Source organism: Abrus precatorius, unplaced genomic scaffold (genome assembly GCF_003935025.1).
Source record: "Abrus precatorius isolate BTA unplaced genomic scaffold, Abrus_2018 Scaffold10, whole genome shotgun sequence".
Lineage (NCBI taxonomy): Eukaryota > Viridiplantae > Streptophyta > Magnoliopsida > Fabales > Fabaceae > Abrus > Abrus precatorius.
In genome coordinates this window covers 27,215,203-27,241,001 of record NW_020874292.1, presented here as the reverse complement: position 1 = coordinate 27,241,001, position 25,799 = coordinate 27,215,203, and the positions used below count along the sequence as shown (strand labels likewise).

Sequence of the window (25,799 nt, the reverse complement as noted above, 5' to 3'; positions counted from 1 at the left end):
ATGTGATGATGAAAACATTGATTGTATGATTAGTGCGTATCAACAACAAAATATTACAACTGTTATCGAATTCTATGTGGATATTGCATTTGGTGAGAGTTCAAGAGTTAGGTCAAATATGTTGGACTTAAGCTTATCAATGTCACCGCCTAACATCATGGAAATGGAGAATATAAATGTTACAGGAGATATAAATTATATTGTTCCTCTTTAATTTTAATTTATTTTTAGTGACAACACATATTGAATAAGTGTATGTATTTTGATGGATGTAGAGATTTATACAGTTATGAAGAGGAAGATGAAGAAGTCAATAATGAGGATGATGATGATATTGATGAAGGATATATTCTGTTAGACAACTCGTCAGATACAAACGTCGATGATAATTTTGATTCAAATTTAAATTTATAACAAGAAAATATTGGAGGTAACATTTAAAGAGTATATTGATTATGTCATTTATTTTATTTTAATGATGAATAATTTATCTCAATATGTAGTTGTAGGTGAAATACCTTTTTGGAATGTAAGTCCACACTATAATTATATTAATTTTGGGACTACCGAGACCAAGAAATTGAAAGAGAAGAAATTAGTAAAGATATTCCATGGGTTATTGGAGATCTGTTACGTGTGGATTTGACTTGAAAGACAAAGTGAAGAATGCCTTAAAACAACATGCAATGAGGATATATCAGAATTATTTTGTTGTTAAGTCAAAACCAACAAAGTTGCATGTGAGGTATTTAAACCATAACAATGGTTGCCCATGAAGAATAAGAGCATCATTGTTTAAAAATTCAATAAAGTGGAAAATAACAAGGTGTGGGGGTAAGCATACATGTCTCAACCCTTCAATAAGATCATACCAAACTAGATTTAAATTTGATTTGTTCATGCATAATTGGTAAGTTTTGTATAATATCTGTTTTCGTGAAGCCTTTTCTCAATAAACGTACTTAGTTCTTTTGTTGTGTTTTGTATAGGTATGGTTAATCTTGAACCATCATTGCCTATAAGTCTAATTCAAGAAAGGATGACAAGTCAATTTGGATACAAAATTTCATACAAAAAAGGATAGAAGGTGAAACAAAAGGCGATTGTTAAAATATTTGGTGATTGGGATGAATCATATGCTACATGGCCAAGGTGGTTAAAGTACATGCAATTTCATGCTCCAGGGTGTGTTTATAAGATTGAAACGAAATCATTTGTTGTTAGGCATCAAGATGATAACATATTTAGAGTATTTGAGCGATTATTTTGGTGTTTTCATCAATGTAAGGAAGCATTCAACTTTTGCAAACCTATTGTTCAGGTAGATGAAACATTTTTGTATGGTAAGTGTCGTCACACCTTGTTGATTGCAACAACACAAGATGCAAATAATTGTGTCCTACCACTTGCGTTTGCAATTGTTGAAGGAGAGACTCTGTTAGCGTGGAAATGATTTTTGACAATGATTCGTGTGCATGTAACAACAAAGACAAGAATATGTTTAATATCTGATAGGCATCAAAGCATCAAAAGTGTTGTTTCAAACCCACATATTGAATGACAACCTCCCAATGCATATCATGTTTATTGCATTCATCATATTGCCAACAATTTCAATCAAAGATTCAAGAACACTAAATTGAAGAAGCAACTGACAAAGTTAGGTAATATGATTTATTTCGTATTTGGCTTCCTCTTACTTTATATTTATTTTAATTGTCAAGTCATGTACATTGCAACATATATACCTTCAAAGATTGTATTTGAAGAGAAGTTGAGAAGATTTCACACTGAATCACAAAAAAAAAAAAACAGAGATAAATTGATAACATATCGAAAGAAAACTGGGTTTTGAGTCATGACAATGATGGACGCTATTTAGGACATATGACCGCAAATTTGTCTGAGGCAGTGAACAAGGTATTGAAGGGGGCAAGAAACTTTCCTATAACTGCTTTGGTCAAATGCACATACAGACGAATGGTTGAATATTTTGTGAAGCGTGGAAAGGATGCAATGAACGACCTTAATGGTGGTAAGAAGTTTTGTTCTAAATTGATGGAAAAAATGCAAAAAAAATCAAGAGGAAACATCTTCCCATCAAGTGAGACGATATGATATAGTAAGGACAAAGTTTGACGTTGAAGAGACCTTTAATCCTATTACGCAAAGGGGTGGTAACAAATGGACTGTTGTTCTGTGTAAAAGATACTATGAATGTGGAAGATTTCAGGCATATCGATTTCCATGCTCACATGTAATTGTTGCCTGTGCATTAGTAAGTATTAACTTTTGACAATATGTTGATGATGTTTACTTGGTACAAAATATTGTCAATGCATATTCATCACAGTGGTCTCCCTTGGGAAATGATGGCCTGATGAATCAAGAATCAGAGGTAAGGGAAGACCAAAATCAACTCGAATTGAGAATGAAATGGATTGGGTTGAGTCACAAAGTAGACACAGATGTAGTAATTGTCGTCAAATTGGTCATAATGTACGTCAATGTAGTTCTGTGCAACCTAATGATAGGAATTTCTGAAGGATATTATGTAAACATATCATTTTATGTTACTTGGTGTTTTAAACATTTTCTTGGAAGTAAAACTTATTAAGCAATATGATTTAGCAATATAACTCATATAGTTTAATATATAAGTCATATTCAAATATGTTTATAAAACATCACATAAAGCGACACAAGTATCATATGACAACAAAATTTCATATATTACATCACAATTGTGTATCACTAGTGCCTAAAGGATGTCAATCTCTATCCTCGTGCGGTTGGTCGGGTTGATGTGGGGTCAAGATGCACTCTCTAGGCCTATCTCTAGCTTCACAATGTGGGTTACGACGCACGTCTGGAGGTTGAACATCTAAGACTGCTTCAAAGTTAGTATTCAAATCTATTCCATGACTGTATGAGGTATCATATGAGGTCCCAGTATCAACCGCAACAGCTAGTGCTTGTGGTGTCAGGATACCTGTATCATATGGAGGCAGAGTAATAAATGGTGATGGACATGAAATATAACACTCTGTACTGATGAATGGTGATGAGGGGTCAGTGGATGTTATGTGGACTGAGATGAGTGGAAATATGTAGCTGCAGTAACAGGCTGTGTGTAGAAAGGAAATTACGAGGGAATGTAGAATTATATTATTTATTTAAAATAATTTAATCTCATTTCATAAGTAACACTGTAATAATAATTTAATCTCATATTATTAGTAACTAATTTTATTGTTTCATCATAAATTAAATTATATAAATAAAACTTTTTATTCAAAACTATTTAATATCACTCTAATAATTTAAATTACATAACTAAATTTATTATTTCGTCGTTACTAGCCAATATTAATTATATTTTTGGGTTGCAATTATTTATATAGTCAAATATTTACTACTATAATTTTAATATAAATTATTGTCTACTTTAATTTTATAGTAATATAAATTAAAATTAGAATTTATGTTATAAGTTTTATACACTATTTTGTAATTATCATTTACAATTATTTTCTATTTTCCTATTCTAAATTTTATTCAACTATTTATTATTGTATTTAATTTTTTTAAATTAATTTTTAGTTGTTTTTAAATTTGTACATCAAATTACTATAATAATTCTACATGCAACTTTAATTTTTATACTAAATATTACTACAAATGTTTAATTTTACAAAATTATAGTTATTATTTAATTTTTACAAAATTAACAACATTATTTCAATTACATTTTTAATTTAAATATTTCTATAAATTTTTTTACAGCTAAAAATTTAATACATTTAGTTATGAAATTTCTATTTTTAATATTATTTTTACTATAAAAATTTTGGTCACAATAAATTTTTTTATTACATTACAAGTATTTTTATTTATAAAAAAAACGTAAAAATAAATTAAATTAAAAATGAAAAAACTTGATAGATTTTCGGCTTCGATGTGGTGATTTTCGGCGTTGGAGGTGGCGATTTCCGGCAATAGAGGGCTCCCAATGACACCAACAAGTTGTCCGAACAGCGGCGACATTTTTCTAGTAAGCTCCGACTAGCTTTCTTACGGTAAACTGTGCAGTACTCTCAACCTCCTCAACCTTTCAGTCCAAAAACACCTTCAATCGCTGCAAACCAAGCAGATCTGGACACGATGCTGCAATGGATTATCAATCTCACTCATAAATCACGCTCACGCTCAAATCATAACAAAAGACACTCCCAGCTCACTGAACGAAAAAAATGGAAGAACTACGTAACTGAAACAACGGAGGGGAGAAGGGAGAAGGGAAGAGGGAGACGCAGGGTCTGTCGCTCCGCCCACAAGTGGGCCAATCACGTAATTTCGTCCCTGAGTCAGGCGAAATCACCTTTTCGTCTGACTCAGGGACAAAACTACGTGATTGACCCACGTGCCGCAGAGCAGGAAAGAGTAATTCAAATTTTATGCATTTTGTCCAAATTTAGGATGAAACCATTAAATAAAAAAATCATAAATTAATTTTATCTGGTTTAAATCGAAACAGGTGCTTAGTGGCAAAAGTTTGCCCAAAACAAGGAATAACCTTTTATTTTATTTTATTTTGATAATTATTTTTTAAATTAATATTATTTAAATCATTGTCCCTTATTTAAATGTGAATTTATACAAAACGACTTGTGTGGATGTGGGACTATGTGGCGCTATGTACCGTAAGAGATACATTACATGTCCACTATAGTTTTAATGAACTAACGTTCTATATTTGTATGAAATATAAGTAGAGAGATTAAATCTATGTTAATCTACGTGAGTTTAGGGTTAAAGTAAATTAATATCGGTAATTTTAAAATAATTTGTTGATTTTTAACTCTGTTAAATGTTAAATATTTTTAATTAACAAATTAATAAAGTTTCTATTATAATAGTATTAATTTTTTTCGACAAATAATATTTTATGAAATCAAAATGAAGTTATATATATAATTTTAAATATTCATATAATTTATTTTTATCAGTGTCGTTATTATTAGTCATTATGTTCATTTTCTTTTACTGTCATTAAACTCGTCAATTTTATTACTATAAAAAAATTATTTTTACTATAAAATAAAAATTCTTTATTTTACTTAAAACTTAATTTTATGATGTTTTTATGTTGTCATTTATAAAGTCAAGTATCACTCACTTCCTTTCTTTCTTTTCTTTTTGAAATTATACATTTCTTAATTTTTTCATCTTTTCAATCTTCTTGTTGTCACTTTATTATCATAAAACTTATTAGTGTATTTCATAACAAGTTGAAACTTTATAAAAAGGGAGATAATATGGATAGAGGAAGGAGAAAGAGAAAAGAAATTTTGAAGGGAGAGTGGTAGATGGAAGGGTGAGAGAAGATAAGTTTAGTGGCATCACTAAGAATATCATGAGTAAAAAGAGAAAAGGAGAAAAAGAAATATCATGACTAGGAACATCATAATAGCAATAATAAGGATCAAATTAGTCTAATTATTGATCAAAATAATATGAAATATCTTTATCATATATTTTTAGACAAATTTGAGAGTGTGTGTGAGAGTTAATATTTATCAAGTGTCAAATTTAAAGACTTACACAATTAATAACTTCTCATCGAATGTAAAATTGATAAATTAAATCGTTGTGTAAAAGTTTTTATCAAATAGATTAACTTTATAAAAATTTATATAAAAATAAAATTAATAGATAAAACGAGGTTAGAATGCAGCTGCTTCAGAATAAATTGGAAAGCAAAATCTTTTAAAACTTTATTTTTCACAAGATCGAACATAAGACTAGAGTTCCGTAAAAGAGTTCTGTAATGAAAGAAATTATTTCAAAACCTTACTTGTAAGTCGAGATATCTTTAAAATAATAATATAAATTGAAAATACTCAAAATTTGAAAGGGTGCCTATCACTCCATTTAAAGAGATATCATGATTTTAAAACATAAATATCAAATTTTGAATAATATAATTATAAGTGTTCAAATTATGTAAAATTTAATATTTATAATATAAAATAATTTATTGATTAATTTTATAAAAAATTATTAAGAAATATAAGCGTTAAATTTGTGTGTATATATATATATATATTCTTTATTTATATATCTTGTCTTAATTGATTTTTTAAGTAATATAAAAATGAAATTGCAAAAATGGCGTCGCCCGGACTCGAACCGGAGACCTTCAGTGTGTTAGACTGACGTGATAACCAACTACACCACGACACCATTTATCTTGTCTTAATTGATGGTATAATATAACGACCAATTTTAATTTTGATGTTATGTTTCTTAGTTACAATATGCTACAAACTTAGTTTTGAAAAACTAAGAAAAGAAAACCACAGCTACTGAAAATATTCTTTTTACTTTGTATAGCTGCAAATTTTTTATTTCTAAGAAAAATATTAAACAATACGTATTTTAGTGAGTTTAGTTTTGTTTTTGCATTAATATACAATCTGCATACAAGCGTATATATCGAAAGCAGTGTCAGTTGCTATGCAAGATTTATACAATAATATTTTTCAAGAAAATTTTCAAAAACTTTAAGCCTCAAGATATAAATACAGCAGACATATGGTTCTTATTTAGTGCAGTCCATTCTTCAAAAGCCTATTTACACAGATCAAAACGTGAGTACAAATGCCGTTGCTATGGCCCCAAAGAAAGCAGTTTGAAATTCCTTTTGACAACAAAATATCTAGCAAATTGACCTCATTGTCCTCATCAGTGACACTCTTTGAACTCCAGCATAATCATCGTTCCCTTGTGTTACATATATAACGGCTTCAAAATTACCACCTTACTGTTTAGCCTGCTCACAGAATCAACAAAAAGCTGTCAGTTGAGTCTTTTATATATGACAATGTATCACTAATTAAGTAGCATGTAATAGAGGAGCATAGACAGAGAGCTATATAAACAATACTAATCTGGTCACTGATACTATCAGCCGTCAAATGCTTCGCAAAACAATAGTTGTGGTTTCTATAATTCATAAATACAAATTAAATTTTTTATCGGAAAGTTCAAGACAGAAGACACTACAATTTCTTTGAGCCTGTAAAAATGTGATCGTGCCTAATTTATCTGGAGAGATACATTCATCAAATTGAGCTTATTATTTGGGGGGCCGTTGCACACCCTAGTATGACCTATTGGTATTGTTTCACTGCTCACTAAATGCTTCTAAGCCAACACTGTTTAAAGAATAGTTATGGTTTCCCTTTGTTGAGAGATGGAATTTCTATTTCCCTTCCTTTTAATTTATTTACTTCAAACAAAGAGGTTATAAGTAGCAAAAGCAAACAAAAAACAATCATGTCACTACACGAAGCATCTAGGCCCTTGAGATTCTCAAACTACAAAAAAAAAAGAAAGAAACAAAACCTAGTTTAGAAGGAGACGAGAATGCACCTGTGAATATAGGAAGGTGCCAAGAATTGCAATGGCAGCACCGAGAGCATTGATGGGCTGAACTGGAGTGTGAAAGATAAGGATGGAAGAGACAATTACAGAAATTCTCTTCATTGTGTTGCCAATACTAAATGTTAAGGGAGAAATCTGATCAAGAGACATGTAAGAGACTTGATTATACAAGTGGTAGAAGACACTCTGGGCAGCTACCCACCTACAAAAAATCAAAATCCACAAGACTAATATTAGTCCAACATTTGATGAAGTAAATCCATAGTTAATTTGCCAGAACCAAGAAATAAAAAGCAGAATTATAAGTAATCTTCTTGAACTAATTCAGAATGGAATAGTAAAAAGTCACAAATACACTTACACAACACGAATATAAAAGAGATAAAGAATACTGAAGATAAACAATATGCCAAGATTGTTGCACTTACCATACAAAATTGGGACCAATCTGAGACACAGCTGTTTGCCAGCCTGCAGCCCATACCTTGGGACCCTCCACAGCAATGGCAAAAGGTGTGAGAATTAATAGAGACAACATGGAAAGACAAGCATAGTAGTTCATTCCACTAACAGACATTCCTTTCATCCCTTTCTTTGAGAATATATTCCGGAATACAAATGCCAAGTTTGATATCATAGCCCCCATAAAGCCTGAAACATGAACAACAAAAAATTTTAACATTAATTATACTTATAGATTCTACGTCCTATAAAAAATGCGTGCTGTGTGATAAAATCTGGACTTTATTTTTCAGTAAATAGTCTTACCAATCATATTGAAATTGAGCTCCGTCACAGCAGCTAGTGCACAACCACCAATAATTGGTAACAATGAGAAGTAAACCTGCATAGGGAATGCTTCTCCGAGCAAGAACCTTGATACCAGGACACTGAAAGCGGGCTCTCCACTCTTGATGATGTGAGTGAATGAAACAGCAACTTTGGACATGCTCACAGTGGCAGCAACATGCCCAATTGTGTGTGCCACCGCAACCTGCACAACCACATTTGAAATTTCTTGGGTGAGTACTTCTCAATCAAGGTTTCTTACCACAAATTCACTAACACCATTTGGCCACCATGAATGTATTACTGAATTCAATTCTATCAGGTAAATTTCTCATGTCTGCTTGTCAAATGACATTTTCCGCTTTTATAGAATCATTATTAAAAATGTAGCAGACTTCATAAGGCTATAGTAGTTGTTATTGTTGTTTATGTATCATTATGATGTGAAAAAATAATAATGAAAACAAACAAAAAGGGTAATCTTACAGGAAAGAGGGCCTTCCAGAAGTCCAAGTTAACTTTTGGGACATCAGCAACCCTTGTGGCCCACGAGATTAACATCATGAGAGAGCCAGCAGCGAGGGACAAAGTAGAAGTGAGCCATGGGTAGGGAAAAGCATTCAAAACCTTCTTGTTGTAAATGTTGAAGACCACATTCAAAGCCCACCAAGTAGCAAAATATAACCCAATCTTGAGCCTCTGAGCAGCCTCTTCACCTGGCAACTCAATGTTAATCTCTAGTGGCCTTGACCTGTCTGCTTCATAGGCCTGGAACTCAGTCACGTTCCTTCTTCTCATCAATGCCAAGTTCTCAGTGGATTTAAGGTAGAGAGGTTTCTGGGAATTACACAGCAGAGAGGGACCCATGTTTTGTTCAGCATTTTGAATTGTGGGTGATGTGAAAAGTTGAGACCTTGGAGCAGGAAGCTTTCTGCTTGAGAAAGCAGAACAAGTGAGAGACGATGCTGTGTACTTGACCGAAGAGATCATTGTGCTTGCTTGGCTTGTTCTAATGTGTAAAAAAAAATGAGCTTAATTTGAAGGTGAAAACAGATAAAGGGACAGTGAATGAACAACAAAATTGACGAAATTTGTGTGTTTTATGTTGTGTACTAAGTAGTTAACGGGTTGGTTTGAACCGTTGAGTATGAAGGATTCACAATGGGGAAGAGCTTAACGATTGTTGCAAGGAAGAGAGAGGTGCTAAACTTGACATTATATATAGGACAGGGTGACATGCTTGTAACAACAAACCGCGTAGATTATTGCTGAAAAAAAAATCTGTCATTTTCTTGTGTGATTTTTTAACAGTATCTTCTCTCAAATATCTCTAGAATGTACAAAAATTCAGTTTAAAATGAAAAAAAATATTTAATCTCTATTAGAGTCTATAAATTTATTTAGTATGAAAAAAAAAGGTGATTAATAATGTAATTAAAATAAAAAATAAATTGAATGAAGAACATGATGTAAAGGAAATAATAGGAGGATAGAGGTGAGAATAAGGTTCATTTTAAATTTGATGTAACTTGGGTGTTAAGTTTTCTTATTGTATTATTTTTTAATATGTTAAAATGGTTCATACATCATTATAGTTGAACATTTAAAATGATAGTTGCGATGATTTTATAGTTATTAGAATATAATAAACCAAGTTATTATTAAATGGTTGGCTCAGACGATATGAGTTTAAATCTTTTTAAAGGTCTTAAACTTTAATTATATATATATATATATATATATAATTATTAAAAAAGTTATTATATTATATTATATTTTTTTTTTAACTTGAACAATATTATTTCATAAAATTATTTGTTACTAAAATTTTGTAAGTTAATTAACACAACATATTAATGTTTAAAGTTCAAGTCTTTATTAATCTCCCTCTCTCTCGTTTAATCAATGTTGGCACATTTTATTGAATTTTTTATAATAAAAATAACATTATAACAGCACCTATAAACTCTATATTTTTATGAAATCACTTCTATATTATAATCAATAATTTATGTTTTCTCTGTCAGTATCTTTTTATTGTCTTTTTTGTGTGTGTGTGTGGTTTTGTGTATTGTTACTAAAGAATTACCTTACCGGCACACAAAAAATGAATTTACTAACTATAGATTAGGCTTAAAATTGATATTATAAGACGTAGTATGAACATAACATTTTGAACGCATCCTTTGCGGATTCATAAGCTAAATTAAATAAAACAAAATAACAAGTAAATAAATGCTAGTTTACATCATAAGAGAGATTGCTTATCACATAAATATCAAAAAGTAAAAGAAAGCAAAATAAAAACCAGAATAAAGTGTTGAAAGTTTCAATTTTGGTATAATTATCAAGCAAATCGAATATCATTATATTAAATAGTCCATTATACCAGCGTTAGGTTTTTATTAGCATAATCCTCTTCACTAGTCAACGATTCTTTCGAAATGCTTGTTGAACTTTCAACATGGCAGCCCTGGAGAAAATTCAAATAATTATATTTGTTCGCGGGTTGAAGTGAGGTTGATTTTTCTGGAAATTGTATTTGTTATGTAATAGTTTTTATAATATCATTATTCTCTTTTTATTATATTATTGTATAATTTCCTTTTTATTGTTTAAAAAATTATACAAATACAACTACTCTTGCACTAATCCAAATCATGTATACAGTTATTTTTTACATCATCTAAATTTAATATGCATTTAGATAAACAAATTAATTAAAGTCTGTATTCAATATGTTTTTATAAAATAAAAATTAATTTATGAATTTGATTATAAAACTTTTTACGAATTTAAATAAACTGTGTACAAACTCTGTAAAAAGATAATCATTATAAATTAATTTTTTTATTTTGTTTTCTATCCCACTAATTTGTGAGAGAATTTACATAATTGTCCATACAATTAAAATTTTGATATAAACTCTACCATTAATTAATAAAAAAGACATCAGTTCAATTAATATGCACGGTTGGTAATAAACAGGTTCAAATTAACTTATATAATTTATGTCTTGGTGTTTATCTAGGGCCCTACACAAGAGTGGGATGATTAGAACTGGTGCAACAATAATTCTGCTTCAACCTGTAGCTTCTGCTCATTTTGCACCGCTAATTTCATTGCAACTGCTTCTAGGCCTCGAAATATATGCCTAAAAGACAAATATGGATTGAGGGCTGAGAAGAAAAATCTTAAAAATCTGAAACTTGAAAGACAGACATCACCTGGTGGTGTTGAATCATATGACATGCAACTTGTCATGTTTAGCACATGATGATGCTGATTACCAATGTTTTGCGCACTGCAAATAATTCTCGTGCCATAATTCTGTATGATTTTGTGAGGTGTGCATGCGCGGGTAGATTTTTTTGAGGGGGATTTTTCAAGTCATTATTGACGGCTAGAGTGCATCATGTGGGTTGGGTCCCCTTGTGTTGTGATTGAAAACAACATGGCTTTGTGTTTCTTTGCTAATCACAGCTCTTGCATTTTGGAAGTAAGCTATGGTAGAACTTCAATTCTGACCGTTCAGAAGCACAACGATGCCTCTTTCCTTGGCTTAAAGTTTAAACACGGTTTGGTTAGGTACGCGGTATTAGAATTTTAACGGAGACAACTGGTTTAAACTTTTTGTCTATTTGTCTACCAAGTTTTTTATAATTAAAATTTATACTCTTCTATTATATTTCAAATAACTTTTATCTATTAAGTGTCTTCTATTTAATCTTCAAATTTAAATTTTCACTATAACTTTCTAAATAGTTTTAATTTAGTTGTTGTAACTTGTATTTAATTTTTAACTTTAACTTATACTTTAAATTTAGATTTATATTGTAAGTCTTATTTTTTTATTATTACATGAACTTTTTTTAAAATTAAATTTTGACACCATATTAAAATTTATGTTCGGACTTATTTTAAGAATATGAGAGAAAATGAGCTTAAACTTAAATTACACATATTTTTCTAAAAAATTTTAATAATGGAAGATATCACTGGTTTCAAAAGAAAATCTGTCGTGTATTTTGAAATATTTATAAAAAATAAGTTGTTATATTTTTGAAAAAATATTTTAAATTTCTTATCCAGTGTATTAATATTAATATGTCCGACTTTTAATTATTTCTCTTATTTCAATAAAATATATTGAATGAAAAATGAAAACATTTAACACTTGAAATTGTTTAAAATTTCAAAATGTTTTTTTAATAAATATAAGGATTAGTAAAAACGTGCTATAATTAAAAAATTAAAATCATTCATTTATAAATTAACTTGGTCGGATCGATTGAAAATTTTAATTATAAAATTCAAATTTTGGTAATAAATATGTCAAGAAAACATATTAAAGAACATTTAAGTGTGAAATATATTAATTTTACTGCATAAGATAAAATAAACTTGATTATAAAATTTATTAATATAAATCGGAAAATTATTTATATTTTGGGCCTTTAACTCATCACTATTCGAAGTACAATAAGCGGTCCCTGATCTCACGTGATCATCACACTATCGTCGATCCAGAAGACTGGGACTTGACTGTCACATGAGATCTATCTCATTTTTACCCTTTTAATATGCATTGTACTATTTTTTCTCTCTCTACATGATAAAAATGTTCTTTTTTTACCATTTTATTGTTTGAATATTAAATAATTGGTGTTATATTCAATATCATATATAATAATATTTATTTCTCACTTATTTCTATTTTTTAATCTTTATTCTTCATTTATTTTTTTATGTAAACATTTCAAAAAGTGTCTATTGAGACAACAATAAATGTAGTGAATGAAAACAAGAAATATTTGAAAGGAATTGTTAGCATACAACACATAGATTTGATCATTTGGAGTAAGGGTATGTTATTAATGATAGAGATATTATCATAATTGTTTGTTAAAAATTAATAAGTGAAAAATTAAATTTTTTATTATTTTAATATAGTGTCGATTATTATTTTTTAATCAGCAGTGATAAACCATAATTATACATTTTTGTTAACCTCAATCCTATAAAATCACAATGAATGTTTTTTTTTAATTAAAAGTTTATTATTATTAGTTTCTTATTCTTAGTCTTAAGTTAACATTTTCTTAATTTATAAAAATACAGTTTTTATTTCTTAGGCATTATAAAATGTTTATTTAATCCCATTAAAACAAAGAGAGTTAGTTAAGGACATTTGGACAAAGTAGGGTGAAAAGGAGTAGAAATCAAATATTTTTGAGTAGGTCAATTTACTTTTGGTCCAATCCATTGGCATATAATGAACCATCTGCTTGGGCTCGTTGGAAGGCTTGGATCTCATGTAGTATATAGTGTGGGCTTGAAAGGAAGGGTACCCAAAAAATAATAGGTCATTTCTTTTTGCATTCATAAGTCAATTTTATGATATTGTTTTTAAAAGTAATTAATGTATTTTAGAAAGTTATTTTCTTGAAAAAAATGGATATGATTTTTTTAAAATACAAAAGGAAATTACCTTAAAACCACAATTTATGACGAGTAGCAGCATATTAACGAAACCACAACTTTTACTAATTTTATGAGAAAGTTAAATTTATTTTTTGTATAACTATAATTTTCTCAATTTTTTTTCTTATATTTTGTTTATACATTCTTTTCATTTTATCTCATTGCTTGTCGCATATGTCATTTATTTTTGTCCCATTCATTTTCTTAGTTAGTCAATTCTCCATCCACTGAAAGCAAAAATGTATTAATGATGGTTTATAATATATTCTTTATAATAAGTTGACAAATATCAATAAATAATTTAAAATATTTATTTAGCAATATTTTCATAAAATTTGTTTAATAATTGCTTCCTGATGTGAATGGAATGAAAGTGAAGTCCAAGTCCTCTAGCAAAATTACGAAATTACCATCCTTTTACCACCAAATTTTCCGACGGAAACCCCAATGTGTGTTGTGGAAAACTGATTGTGGACAAAGGGCATAAGGAATCATTCCATGGAGTCGTTGCACGCACAAATTAAAATGTCATTTTCTTACATTATAATGTGTGCTTGGTAGAGCTCATTTGTTAATTGGTGGATGTAATTGAATTTGGATAACGCGTGGCCCAATCCTTCAACTCACACCCGTGCATGTAATGTAACCAAATCTCCATTCTCATTTCTCTGTACTATACACACAACCCTTTAATTGAATGACATCATAATCATAATATACAGAGTGAGATTGAGAAGATCTTCATTTTTACTACTGAAATTCCCACTTTCTCCCTGTAGTCTTAGGGAAAATGGCTGTCTCCGCCAATAGCAGGATATCACTCTCCTCTGCTGTTCAGTTGCATGGACTCAAAAGAGGGAATGCCAGCAACTTGGGCCTTGTAAAGTTTTCTAGTGGAGAATTCATGGGTCTGAAGCTGAAGCTAACCCAACTTCACCAACATGGAACTCATAATAATGCATGTACAAAGAATGCTACTCAACGTATATGCATGTCTCTCACTACTGATTTCGTCAACCAACCCAAGGTTGATTATATTACTATTACTTAGCTCACTCCTTATTGTTATACTTTTAATTTTTTAATTAGTTTTAAAGTTGAAACTCGTAAACATAATTTCGAGTGTGCAAAAAAGTTACATGTTTTCTTACAAGGTATAATGACACTTTTTCTGATCTTTGTGAGGAGACCCGATATACACACACATGTTCAAATTTTCTTTTTGAAGTAAATTTTGTTTATAAGAATAGAACTATTAACTTTCTTATTACTAGCACTTTCGCATTCACTGAAGCCATACGAAGGTAGCTGCTGCTAGACAGTCTTCAAGTAATTATGTTTACTCATTTTATTCACAAATTTATATATACCAATACCATATAGTTCATATTATCTTATAATGAATTTGTCTGTGAGGAGTTGAATAGCATGACACAGTATATGTCAGAAAAAGAAAAACTTTAATCGATACAAATTGCAGCCACATTAATGATTTATGCATGATTGGTAAAAGGAATTTCTGAAGGTAACATTATTAGATAAAAATATTGAACTATGACGAATGAGAATATGGGGTGTTGCAGTTGACGAACCTAGATGTGGATAAAAAGGACCCAAGGACGGTTGTGGCAGTGATACTTGGTGGAGGAGCTGGAACTCGTCTCTTTCCTCTCACTAAGCGCCGTGCCAAACCTGCTGTAACTATCTATTTTTACTCTCTTTTTAATCCGTTAATTATGATTTTAATTAGATATAGATCTGTGCAAAAACATCTAAATTCATTAACTACTGAAGGATAAAAAACACATACCAAGATAAAGATAAATATAATTTAAGGATATCTCTGTTGTCACACCTATATATCTATTTACAACTCTCTCTTTTAGGTGATTTTTGTTTGAAATACAATTTTTTCTTTCTTATAAATATATCAACAGTAAGAATGTCGAATTTTTCCATGACAGGTTCCCATTGGAGGTGCTTACAGGCTGATTGATGTTCCAATGAGCAATTGCATCAACAGTGGCATCAATAAGGTGTACATCCTCACTCAGTTTAACTCATTCTCACTAAACAGGCATATTGCACGTGCTTATAACTCTGGCTCTGGAATCACCTTTGGAGATGGTTACGTCGAGGTACCTACCATTTTCCAATACCACATGCTTGCAATGTGAGAGTGTGTGATAATAATTAGTTTCGAAACTTCTTTAGAAAATAAGCTAGTAAATGAAGAATTATGATAATGATGATTATCTAAGAGAGTTTGTTGTGTTTAGGTACTTGCAGCCACTCAAACTCCCGGGCAGGCAGGTAAAAGTTGGTTTCAGGGTACTGCTGATGCTGTAAGGCAATTCCACTGGCTATTTGAGGTATTACACTACCATTTTGAGAAACAAAAAAAATCTTTGAATTCTCAAATGTTTTGCGTATATTGTTTATGTTGTTCAAATGGCATATCTTATGACATAAATTACAGGGAGTAAAATTTATTACTTTAAATGGCCAAAGTTTGAATTCATTTGAGAATTCAAATTTCCCAGGTTTTGTTAGGTTGATTGTAGCTAATTAAGTTTCAAAATAATTTCAAAGACATCAATTCGTATCCTGAAAGTGTTGATAATGTGCCGTTAACCATTTTCTTGCTGCATTTCATACATAAAAATTTACCAAAACTCCCATTGAAAATGATTGATTGTTAAAGGTGGTCAGATGTTTAGTATGATGATGTAAAGCATGTTTTTCTTTTTATAGGATCCGAGAAGTAAGGATATTGAGGATGTATTGATTCTTTCTGGAGATCACCTCTACCGAATGGACTACATGGATTTTGTTCAAGTAAGCCATCTTACCATTTAATCAAACATCCCTTTCATCTCTCAATTTGATTTCACTAGAAGTATTGACTATTACATGTTTTGACTCATTGTATCCAGAATCATAGGGAGAGTAAAGCAGATATCACTCTTTCTTGTTTGCCAATGGATGACAGGTAGGTTACTTGTCCTGCATATTAACATTTTAATAATTTCTATTAAGAAAATGGTGCCAATTGAAAGCTATTTCAATTTCCATAATCCTTTAAATGTATAGCTATTTTAATATGTTTACGCAAGTCGACTCTGAGAGAGGAACTGGCTTTCTTATCTCTCAGTAGGATAGTCTTTATCATATATTACTATTTAAATCTCGATCGTGCATTCATGATAGCCGTGCCTCAGATTTTGGTCTAATGAAGATAGACAGAAAAGGAAGGATCCTTTCATTTAGTGAGAAGCCTAAAGGAGAAGACTTGAAAGCAATGGTAAAAGTCATGTTAATCATTTTGCTAAGACATGGTAAGTTTCAAGAATCAGCTAATTCTGCTTCATAATTTAGCAAGTAGATACAACAGTGTTGGGCCTTCCACGGGATGAGGCTGAAAAGAAACCATACATTGCTTCTATGGGAGTGTACGTCTTCAAGAAGGAAATACTTCTTAATCTTTTAAGGTACTAATAATTATCTATTAAATTGTTAAAGTTTTCCCTGTGGTTCACTTACAGAGATATGCACTGAAAATAAATTGATCCTATTTCAAAGCTGGCTTGCTAATTTCTATAATTTTATTTCATATAGATGGCGTTTTCCAACTGCAAATGATTTCGGATCAGAGGTCATTCCTGCCTCTGCTAGAGAGTTTTACATGAAGGTGTGATTGGAGATTTATTTCAAAGCATTTAAAAGGAATATCGTACTTGATGATTTTACCTATGGCATGGCAATATTCATTATTCTTTTATTGCAATACATGTTATATACTTGTGTAGCAGACGCAACCAAAGTGCACATCTTCTTGAACACATGCGCATCTTCATATACTAGGAACATTTATAGGAAAAAATTGCTTGCAGGCTTATCTCTTCAATGACTACTGGGAGGACATAGGGACCATCAGATCATTCTTTGAGGCAAATCTAGCCCTCACTGAGCATGTAAGTGTCAAGTTTATCTGTCTTGCTACTCTTTCAAGTATCATAACTAATGACTCTGTTAAGTTCATTTGGTAATTAATTAGGGAAAATTTGTCATGGACCCATAAATCTGTTACTACTTATTGCTCATTTTTGTATACATAATTAAATTAATTAAGGAAAATTTTTCATGAAATAATTAAACTTCATACTGTTATGAACAGATTAAAATTAATCTTTTTCATTTTGTTACCAGAGCACTGTATTCCCTTTTCAATCATTGAGATCTAAAATCTTTGTCATCTGGAAACTCCTGTAATTTTCAGCCACCCAGGTTTAGCTTTTATGATGCAGCAAAACCAATGTATACATCAAGGAGAAACTTACCGCCAACAAAGATTGACAATAGCAAGGTAAGTACAAATAAATCATACTCATGAAAAACTCATACTAAATAGTACTACAGCCATATCACCTGCTGAATGTGAATTTATTTGGGAGCTAAACCTGCATGTATGGAACCTATTGATGTCACTGCTTGCGCTTGGACTTTATTTTTTCCTGTTATATGGCAACTTCCTGCTATCAATTATTAATCTACAATATAATTATTTGTCCTTACGCAGATTGTTGATTCAATCATATCGCATGGGAGCTTCGTGACTGATTCTTTGATAGAGCATAGTGTAGTTGGAATCAGATCTAGAATTAACTCAAAAGTTCACTTAAAGGTTTGGTCTATCCATACCATTTATGTAAACATGTACATGGAGAATTACAGAAGAAGATAATGCAAAATGTTAACAATGGTAACATAGATACTTAATTCACAGATCAATAATTACATTTGACATAAAAAAATTCTTATACGATCATTCTTATATCACTTCCTTTTTTAGATAATAGTGTTAAAATGAAGTCATATTTTGATGTGTAAATATCATCACACTTAATGGATAGTGTAGAAAACTAGCAAATATCAAATCTATAGGTTTAAAATTCTAAGTGTTTCTTCTTCAAATATTTATAGGAAGTACATTTTGGTACATTTATTTACTCGGTAATTTCGTCTAGGTCCATTTTGTTACACATCTACATGCAGGATACAGTAATGCTTGGGGCTGATTTTTATGAAACCGACACTGAAGTGGCAGCACTGTTATCTGAGGGAAGAGTTCCAATTGGAATAGGAGAAAATACAAAAATCAAGTACCATTTGCAACTCTCACTAATCTCCTAACAATTTTGTTTCTATTGCTGCAGTTTCTCACTTTTTCTTGCATTTCTGCAGAGACTGCATTATTGACAAAAATGCTAGAATTGGAAAGAATGTTGTTGTAGCGAACTCCGAGGTATATTATATATGATATGATTCTTCTATTTTAAAGTAGTAAATCTAAAAAGAAATTGTTGCAATGCTGATTTTACTAAATTGCTATATTTAGCATAGTGTCACGAGAATTCAACAATAAAATGTTATAACAAGTGAGATAATGATTTTGTGTTTATGTTTTTGTCAACTAGTATTAAATTTATGATTGCATGAGCTGCAGGGTATACAAGAGGCTGATAGATCTTCACAAGGTTTTTACATCCGTTCCGGTATTACCATTGTGTTGAAAAACGCAGTAATTGAAGATGGATTCATCATATAGTAACTTCCCCAATCATTTGTTTGGCCCATACAAGAAACATACCCTGGATTTGAAGTTAGTATACCCACTTTTTTGGTGCATATATTCCCGCTTTCACTTCCCATATACAAACAATAAAAACCTCTTATTCATGTAACAATAGCATCAATGTGCCCATTATGATGTGTAAATGGATACATATAGAGATTCAATCATGATTATATATATATATATAGATATATGGGGCAGAAATTCGTGCTAAGCTTGAAGCAACTAAATACAACTTTTTTTTTTAATTCTTACCCTAGTAATTCACTGCTTTAATTCTTAAGTTTATCATTTTTAAAATTTCATTGCTGACAAAATAACTGTTTATTTTAGTCTTAAGTCATAAAGATGTCCATCATGTTTGTTTCTGCTATTAGTAATTGTCAATAATATTTAACAAAAGTTCTCACGTCTTAACATAAAGAAAACTTGCAAAATCATCAATTAAAGTAATGATTTACTTGTTCTCAACCAGTATATCTGTATGCCTAGAATTTCGCCTCTAACACCACTCTCCTGACCAATCAACTTTTATATTTTTACCCCTATTTATTTATATTTTTTTATCACATCTTTTACTTTATTTTTTTTATCTCTTTCTTTCTTTATTCATGTAACATCTCAAATTTGAATGTAATAATATCTTTCTGAACAATTAAGGACTTATTTAACTTAAAAATTTAAAAATTAAAACACACATAATGTGTCCGTGAGAATCATAACCCAAAAATAATTTCATTAAAGCTAATTATACTAATCTTCAAACCAAACTCAGATTGTGCTACGACCAATGCTATGAGAAGAATTTGCCAATCACTATGCAGGTCCCATTGCATCGCCGTCCAGTACTTCACAGTGACACTTTTCTTTAGCAACAGTGTGATGGAGCTGAGCATACTTTGAACCTCAATAATAGCCTCTTGTTTCCTCGAACATATTCGTCCACATATTTTAGTGTCTATTTAGATAATTTCTTTGATTTTTTACTCGACTAACAAAATAATTTATAGTATGAGAAAATGTTATCGTCCTTTGATCAAAGTAAAGCTATTTTTATTTATTTTATCAATACATTTTATATTTTATGATTTTTTTTTGTCACATTCTCATTTTGCTTTATACTTTTTAAATTTTTTTTCTTTGTTGTAGAAAATATGATTAAAAAAACTATGAAAAGAGCATCACTTATTCCGTTATAAGTCGATCTATTTCTATTCCACAGAAAAGGGTTACGTGTACGAAGGTGTCCGTTTTCAGCAACGTTCTTATGTTCAAAAGAATTTTCGGTATTTTGGGGAAAAGAATAATCCAAAGAGAAAGAAAAGAAAAAGACAGGTACTATTAGGTACATAACTTATAAACAGCACTGGTCGTAGCACGATGCTTAACTCAAATTTATCCTTACATAATAATTCAATATTTTTTAAAATAATTTATTATATTAAAAATTAGTAATATATAAAATTTATATTGACTTGAATTTAAAATAAATTTTGTCTAAATTATTAAATAGTATAAAAATGTTAAGTCTTATAAATCTATGAATTAAAAAACATAATAGACATCCCTTAAAATATATATATTCAAAAAGAGATGAAAAAACGATTGATGTAATTAATAATATAATGTAATAAAAAATAAAAGGTGTCATCTATTCTAAGTGTTAAAAAAATGACAAAAAATAATGTGAAACTGTAATAAAAAAAATGTGAAATAGACGACAATACTGACCAAGTATTTATATATCAAATTCATAATACTACTGAGTACAAAATGGCGGCAACATACAATACAGAAAAAGACATTGTGAATAGGATTTAGGAGTTAACGTTAAATGAAAAACTTCAAAACACAAAAAGGGAAAAAGAAATCCAAAATCAGAGTAATTAATAAATATAATAACAATAAAGTAAAGTGTTTAAGACAAAAAAAAATCCATAAGTCGTAACGTTGATTTCATCAAACCGTCTGAATCGGATTTTCCCTTCATTTTCTGCTTCCTTCCCTCTCTCTTTAATTCCTTTCTTTGAACTTTTACACACTCTCTTGTCCATTTCTAGGGTTCCTTTCTTCTTCTCTGTCACCTACCACCATTCACCTAACCATGGCAAATTTCACTTCTGTCTCTTCATCATCATCATCATCTTCTTCTTCTTCTTCTACATCTCTGTCACACATTCCACCCATTTCAGCCCCTTTTTCTTCTTCTTCTTCTTCTTCTTCTGCAGCTTTTGATGACTCTGTGGAGGACTCCTGCAGTATATGTCTTGAGCCCTTCAGCATCCATGACCCATCAACTGTATGATTTGATCCACCACTGTCCTTTTGGTTTGTGCATATGGGTTTCTGAAAAGTTGCGAACTTGAAAGAGTGATCGCATTCCCGTGAACTTGTTGATTCAGTCATGTTAAATTTTCATAACCTTCTTGAGCTTGTTAATTGTTAAAGTCTTCATTTTTTTACTGGGGTTATTAGACAGGAGTTCGGTGTGTTTCTGTTGACTTCATAATGTATTGGTCAAAACTTGACAAATTTGTTCTTTTGGGGAATTTGATATGTTTTCACCTTAAAGCTTTGTTTTGGTCGGGTTATTTCTATTGAACTTGCATAGCAATTTAAGATTTTTATCTTGCTTTGTTTTGAGATACATGTGAGGATCTGCTTCTGTCAGCAACAGTGGCTGCACTGATGCAAAACTTGAGGAAATCTTTGCCATGCTTTTATGTGCATATTTGAAGAAGCCTATTTTGTTGTTTGTAGTTATTTTTGCACCAATTGATAATTTTTTCTGCGTGAATGGCGATTAACTTTTTAACATCTCTCGAAGTGTATTGGAAAATTAAAATTGTTGAATCATTGTGAGAATTAAACATATCTTCAACCATGAGATATCTAATCTATTTTGATGTGTTTAATTATGCTTTATGTGCGGATGGGTTGCAACTTGCAACCTGTAGACAATCAAAAGGAAAATTTGCAAGCTGCCGATATTAAGTTTAATCCTATACTATGAACATAATATTGACGTTTCTTTTTCAATTCCAGGTTACTTGTTGCAAACATGAATATCATTTGCATTGCATTCTTGAATGGTAAGCTTAGTTTCTTAATAAAATAGACCATATTTTGATCTTATTTTTGCAAACAAATTCTCTAGTGTGAATTGTGATGGCTTGCTTCTTACATAACTCTTTTTCTTTAGGTCACAAAGAAGCAAAGAGTGCCCTATATGTTGGCAATCGCTTGCTTTGAAAGACCCTGCCAGGTATATGTTCACTTGCAAAAAATAACCATCATTATAAGAAAAAAAGTGTCACTCTTCCTCCTCCCTCTCAAGTGCTTGATAAAAGCCTTTGTGGGTATGATTAGACGGTTTCATCAATTACCTATCCTTTTGTAGCCAAGAGCTTCTAGCCGCAGTGGAGGATGAAAAACGCATAAGATCAAGAACAATACATTCATCTTCATTCACTAATTCTCGTGTCCCCCTTGAGCGGCTTAGTGATGACCATGTGAGTGAGATATCTAATAATTGGTAGTTTATGGAACAGTTTTATTGAGTTAATATTTATTGGTGTTAGTTTCCTTGATACAAGCACCATACTATCAGTCAATGATGTGAGGCAAATTATTCTGTTACAGGATGATTCTTGCTCAGACGACTCTGATTTTGATGAACAAATTATGCGCCGCCTAGTTGCTGCTGCAAGTAGAGCTCGTTTTGTTCAGAGACAAGAAAGGCAGAGATCAACTGGAGCAGGTCCATCAGAGGGTCTTGCCTTTAACTCTTCTGTGCATGTGTCTGGGGTGCAGCCTACATTTCCAACTTCACCATCTGGGGGTAGTTCACTGGCTTCTAGTGCACCTTCTATTTACATTCAACCTCCTGAGCTTGATGTCCCTTACAGACCCAGGTACTGGTTGTGCAAGACTTAAGTATAAAGTAGTGGCATCAGTGATTTATTGTGAAGCTATTTCCTCAAGTGTTCGGTTACTGATTTTTCATGTCATCATGTGTTCATTATTTCATGGGCCTTCTTCAGAGTTCTCTTTAGCCAGTCACCGCCTGAGAGTGAGAGGAGACCGAACACTTCTGAGATGTTTTCCTTTCCCGAGTCCATCAAATCCAAATTTTCTGCTGCTTCAGCCAGGTAACATATTCACGCTTGATTTCTTGTATGCTCCTATTAGTACCCTTCAGTGCTAATATATCTGAAATTTTGCTACAGATATAAGGAATCAATTTCAAAAAGTACCCGTGGCCTTAAAGAGAAGTTACTTGCCCATAATGTCTCAGTAAAAGAGTTGAGTAAAGGTGTTCAGCGTGAGATGAATGCAGGCATTGCTGGAGTTGCGCGAATGATTGAACGCCTTGATCTTACCTCAAAAAGATCCAGTTCTCCTGTCATTCCTGTCTGTTCTGAGGGAACTTCAGGCATCCCTGAAGAAGGGAGGTCTGTTGAAGGGAATGACGTCATGCATTCTCCTATTAAAGAGAGTGAAGGTGCAGTGCAGGATACTAGTTCAGATGTTCCCCCACTTGGTACTAACATGCTATCTGTTCAAATGCAAGCTCCTCCATGTGTTCAGGTTACTCCATCTATCAAATCCTTTGGTTTGTACTTTGAATATTAGTTTGTTTCAAGAAGTTAATCTGTTAATGTACAATTTTAAGGGGTTTTATTATCCACAGAAGACAGAAGAAGAAAAAAGAAATATGTTAATTAAGAGGAAGAGGAGTGCTAGGAACACACTCTAAAATATCATTTTTAACACACATTCTGTTTTATTAATTCAAGTTCACTGAAACTACAAAAGTAAGGATAATAATAATTAAAGTAAGACTCATGATTTTTGTGATTTCCAATAAATTTTAGCCAATAATAGTGTGTTAAAGAGTGTATTGTTAGCATTTCTTGTCAATTAATAACCAATAAACAACACAGAAGCCATTTCTTTGCCTCTGCCCTGGATCCAGCTTAAGCTGATTTGAAATTGAATTTGTAAATTAGTGCTTGATGGGGAAAAAAGGAAAGATGTAACTGCAGTTTTTTATTTGTTTTTGGTATTGTTTTCCTTAGTAATTTGCAATAGTTTTAAACGTAGACCTCTTACGGAAATTTAGATTAAAAAACAGCGCCAATAACTCTTTAAGGAACTGCACATAAATTTCACCAAAAGAAAAATCCACCTTGATTGGTATACTATTTACAGTTTTGTTAAAATGGCTGAGTTTGGGCAAACAATAATAATAATAATAATTTATTAAAAAAAATTATTATATGTTGTATTTCTAATAAAATCTTGTTATTACTATTTACTTGGACTTAGTCTTTAGGTTAAAAAAACCATAGTATATATTGGTGGTCTTAAAGAAATTGAGGGGCAAAATTGCATTTTGGTATTGGTGAATGTCTCTGGACAAAGTTTGAATGACATTACTTCAAAGTTGACTATTGACTAATGCTTTCAATGTGTTTCCATTCTTGATCCAGAGTGGACATGATGCTATGAAGACTTAGCTGGGGGTCATCAATTTTACTGTTGTGTGTCAATTGTCCAAAAAGAGGTGCAAGAGACGCCTTTGATAACCAATGTACCTGTTGGTATGCGTCCTGCATTGTTATCAATGGTCAATTACTTGTAAGAATTCAAAATATGTACCATCAATTTATAAAAGATTATTTAATGCATCTATCTCTTAGTTTGATGGATTCTTATTCTTACCCATGTTTCTCGTTTTTTATTACCCCCTTTTACATGCCTATTCTTCATACCCTTTAATGAAATAAGTCTCTATTACTCATGTTAATTAAATTAAAACATTATTAATTTAATTTATTATATTTTTTATTAATTTATCAATAAACTTATATAATTTAAAATCATTTTTAATATATGTTTAAGGATACAGTAAAAAACTAATAAATAATTTTTGTATTAGAAATATACGAGTTAATGTTATTAATTCATGATGTATTGTAATTTACAATTTGTTATATATACGTTATTATTGTATACTTTTTGGCTCATTAAAACCATTTAAAAATGTTTATATAAATATTAATTAAAAAAATTATTACTCATTTAAAAGTTTATAAGAAAAATAATTTAATATTAACAACTATTAAGAATAAACATTTATAGTTGCTTAATTATAAAATTATACTGAATAATTTTATAATAAAAATATATAAAATTTAATCACTTAGATTAATATTTTTAATAATTTTGATTAAGGACAAACAAATTCTAGACAGAGTTCTGTTATACATGTGTGTCTACTGTTTAATGTCTAGAAGTTACAGTATACATGTATTTGGTTTTAAGTTGTTTTATAAGCTACACAGTGTAGCTTCTACCAAATAGACACTACTTCAAAAACTTTAAAAATTATAAGACACCGAGTGCAACAAATAAAGCTAATTAATGCAAGATTAAC

At 30.8% G+C, this 25,799-nt stretch overlaps 3 protein-coding genes and 1 non-coding gene across 5 annotated transcripts; 2 read left to right on the top strand and 2 right to left on the bottom strand.

Annotated features, from left to right (window-relative positions):
* Window positions 1-6,172: 6,172 nt before the first annotated feature.
* Window positions 6,173-6,246, bottom strand: TRNAV-AAC. Its single transcript has one exon. It is a non-coding gene; the product is annotated as a tRNA-Val (tRNA).
* A 254-nt stretch (window positions 6,247-6,500) lies between these two features.
* On the bottom strand, window positions 6,501-9,433 carry LOC113852736 (glucose-6-phosphate/phosphate translocator 2, chloroplastic-like). The gene is made up of 5 exons (XM_027483094.1): window positions 8,725-9,433; window positions 8,218-8,443; window positions 7,878-8,100; window positions 7,438-7,651; window positions 6,501-6,835 (listed from the first exon to the last, which is right to left on the bottom strand). The coding sequence occupies exons 1-5, from the start codon at window positions 9,226-9,228 to the stop codon at window positions 6,824-6,826; spliced, it is 1,179 nt and encodes a 392-aa protein (XP_027338895.1). The 5' UTR covers window positions 9,229-9,433; the 3' UTR covers window positions 6,501-6,823.
* A 4,875-nt stretch (window positions 9,434-14,308) lies between these two features.
* On the top strand, window positions 14,309-19,580 carry LOC113852735 (glucose-1-phosphate adenylyltransferase large subunit 3, chloroplastic/amyloplastic-like). Of its 2 annotated transcripts, none has more exons than XM_027483092.1 (15): window positions 14,309-14,749; window positions 15,306-15,419; window positions 15,687-15,860; window positions 16,002-16,094; window positions 16,477-16,560; window positions 16,659-16,714; window positions 16,933-17,026; window positions 17,101-17,213; window positions 17,341-17,413; window positions 17,616-17,696; window positions 18,002-18,088; window positions 18,302-18,406; window positions 18,778-18,884; window positions 18,967-19,027; window positions 19,229-19,580. In XM_027483092.1, the coding sequence occupies exons 1-15, from the start codon at window positions 14,513-14,515 to the stop codon at window positions 19,328-19,330; spliced, it is 1,581 nt and encodes a 526-aa protein (XP_027338893.1). In that variant the 5' UTR covers window positions 14,309-14,512; the 3' UTR covers window positions 19,331-19,580. The 2 variants fall into 2 exon arrangements, with proteins under 2 accessions (XP_027338893.1, XP_027338894.1); XM_027483093.1 differs by having other exon boundaries at window positions 15,687-15,758; window positions 19,229-19,497.
* A 1,730-nt stretch (window positions 19,581-21,310) lies between these two features.
* LOC113852540 (E3 ubiquitin-protein ligase RHF1A-like) lies at window positions 21,311-25,097 on the top strand. Its single transcript, XM_027482845.1, has 8 exons — window positions 21,311-21,656; window positions 22,403-22,449; window positions 22,560-22,622; window positions 22,758-22,869; window positions 23,000-23,271; window positions 23,401-23,508; window positions 23,587-23,947; window positions 24,853-25,097. Exons 1-8 carry the CDS (start codon window positions 21,462-21,464, stop codon window positions 24,877-24,879), a joined length of 1,185 nt encoding a protein of 394 aa, XP_027338646.1. The 5' UTR covers window positions 21,311-21,461; the 3' UTR covers window positions 24,880-25,097.
* The last annotated feature ends 702 nt before the right edge of the window (window positions 25,098-25,799 follow it).

Excerpts from the sequence above, each read along its gene's own strand:
- LOC113852540 (XM_027482845.1), top strand. The coding sequence starts at position 21,462 with ATGGCAAATTTCACTTCTGTCTCTTCATCATCATCATCATCTTCTTCT. Across the intron at positions 21,657-22,402 it reads GCATCCATGACCCATCAACT|GTTACTTGTTGCAAACATGA; the intron begins GTATGATTTGAT and ends TTTCAATTCCAG. Across the intron at positions 23,272-23,400 it reads GATGTCCCTTACAGACCCAG|AGTTCTCTTTAGCCAGTCAC; the intron begins GTACTGGTTGTG and ends GGCCTTCTTCAG.
- LOC113852736 (XM_027483094.1), bottom strand. The coding sequence starts at position 9,228 with ATGATCTCTTCGGTCAAGTACACAGCATCGTCTCTCACTTGTTCTGCT. Across the intron at positions 8,444-8,724 it reads TCTGGAAGGCCCTCTTTCCT|GTTGCGGTGGCACACACAAT; the intron begins GTAAGATTACCC and ends GTGGTTGTGCAG. Across the intron at positions 7,652-7,877 it reads ATTGGTCCCAATTTTGTATG|GTGGGTAGCTGCCCAGAGTG; the intron begins GTAAGTGCAACA and ends GATTTTTTGTAG.
- LOC113852735 (XM_027483092.1), top strand. The coding sequence starts at position 14,513 with ATGGCTGTCTCCGCCAATAGCAGGATATCACTCTCCTCTGCTGTTCAG. Across the intron at positions 17,414-17,615 it reads CTAGAGAGTTTTACATGAAG|GCTTATCTCTTCAATGACTA; the intron begins GTGTGATTGGAG and ends AATTGCTTGCAG. Across the intron at positions 18,885-18,966 it reads GGAGAAAATACAAAAATCAA|AGACTGCATTATTGACAAAA; the intron begins GTACCATTTGCA and ends GCATTTCTGCAG.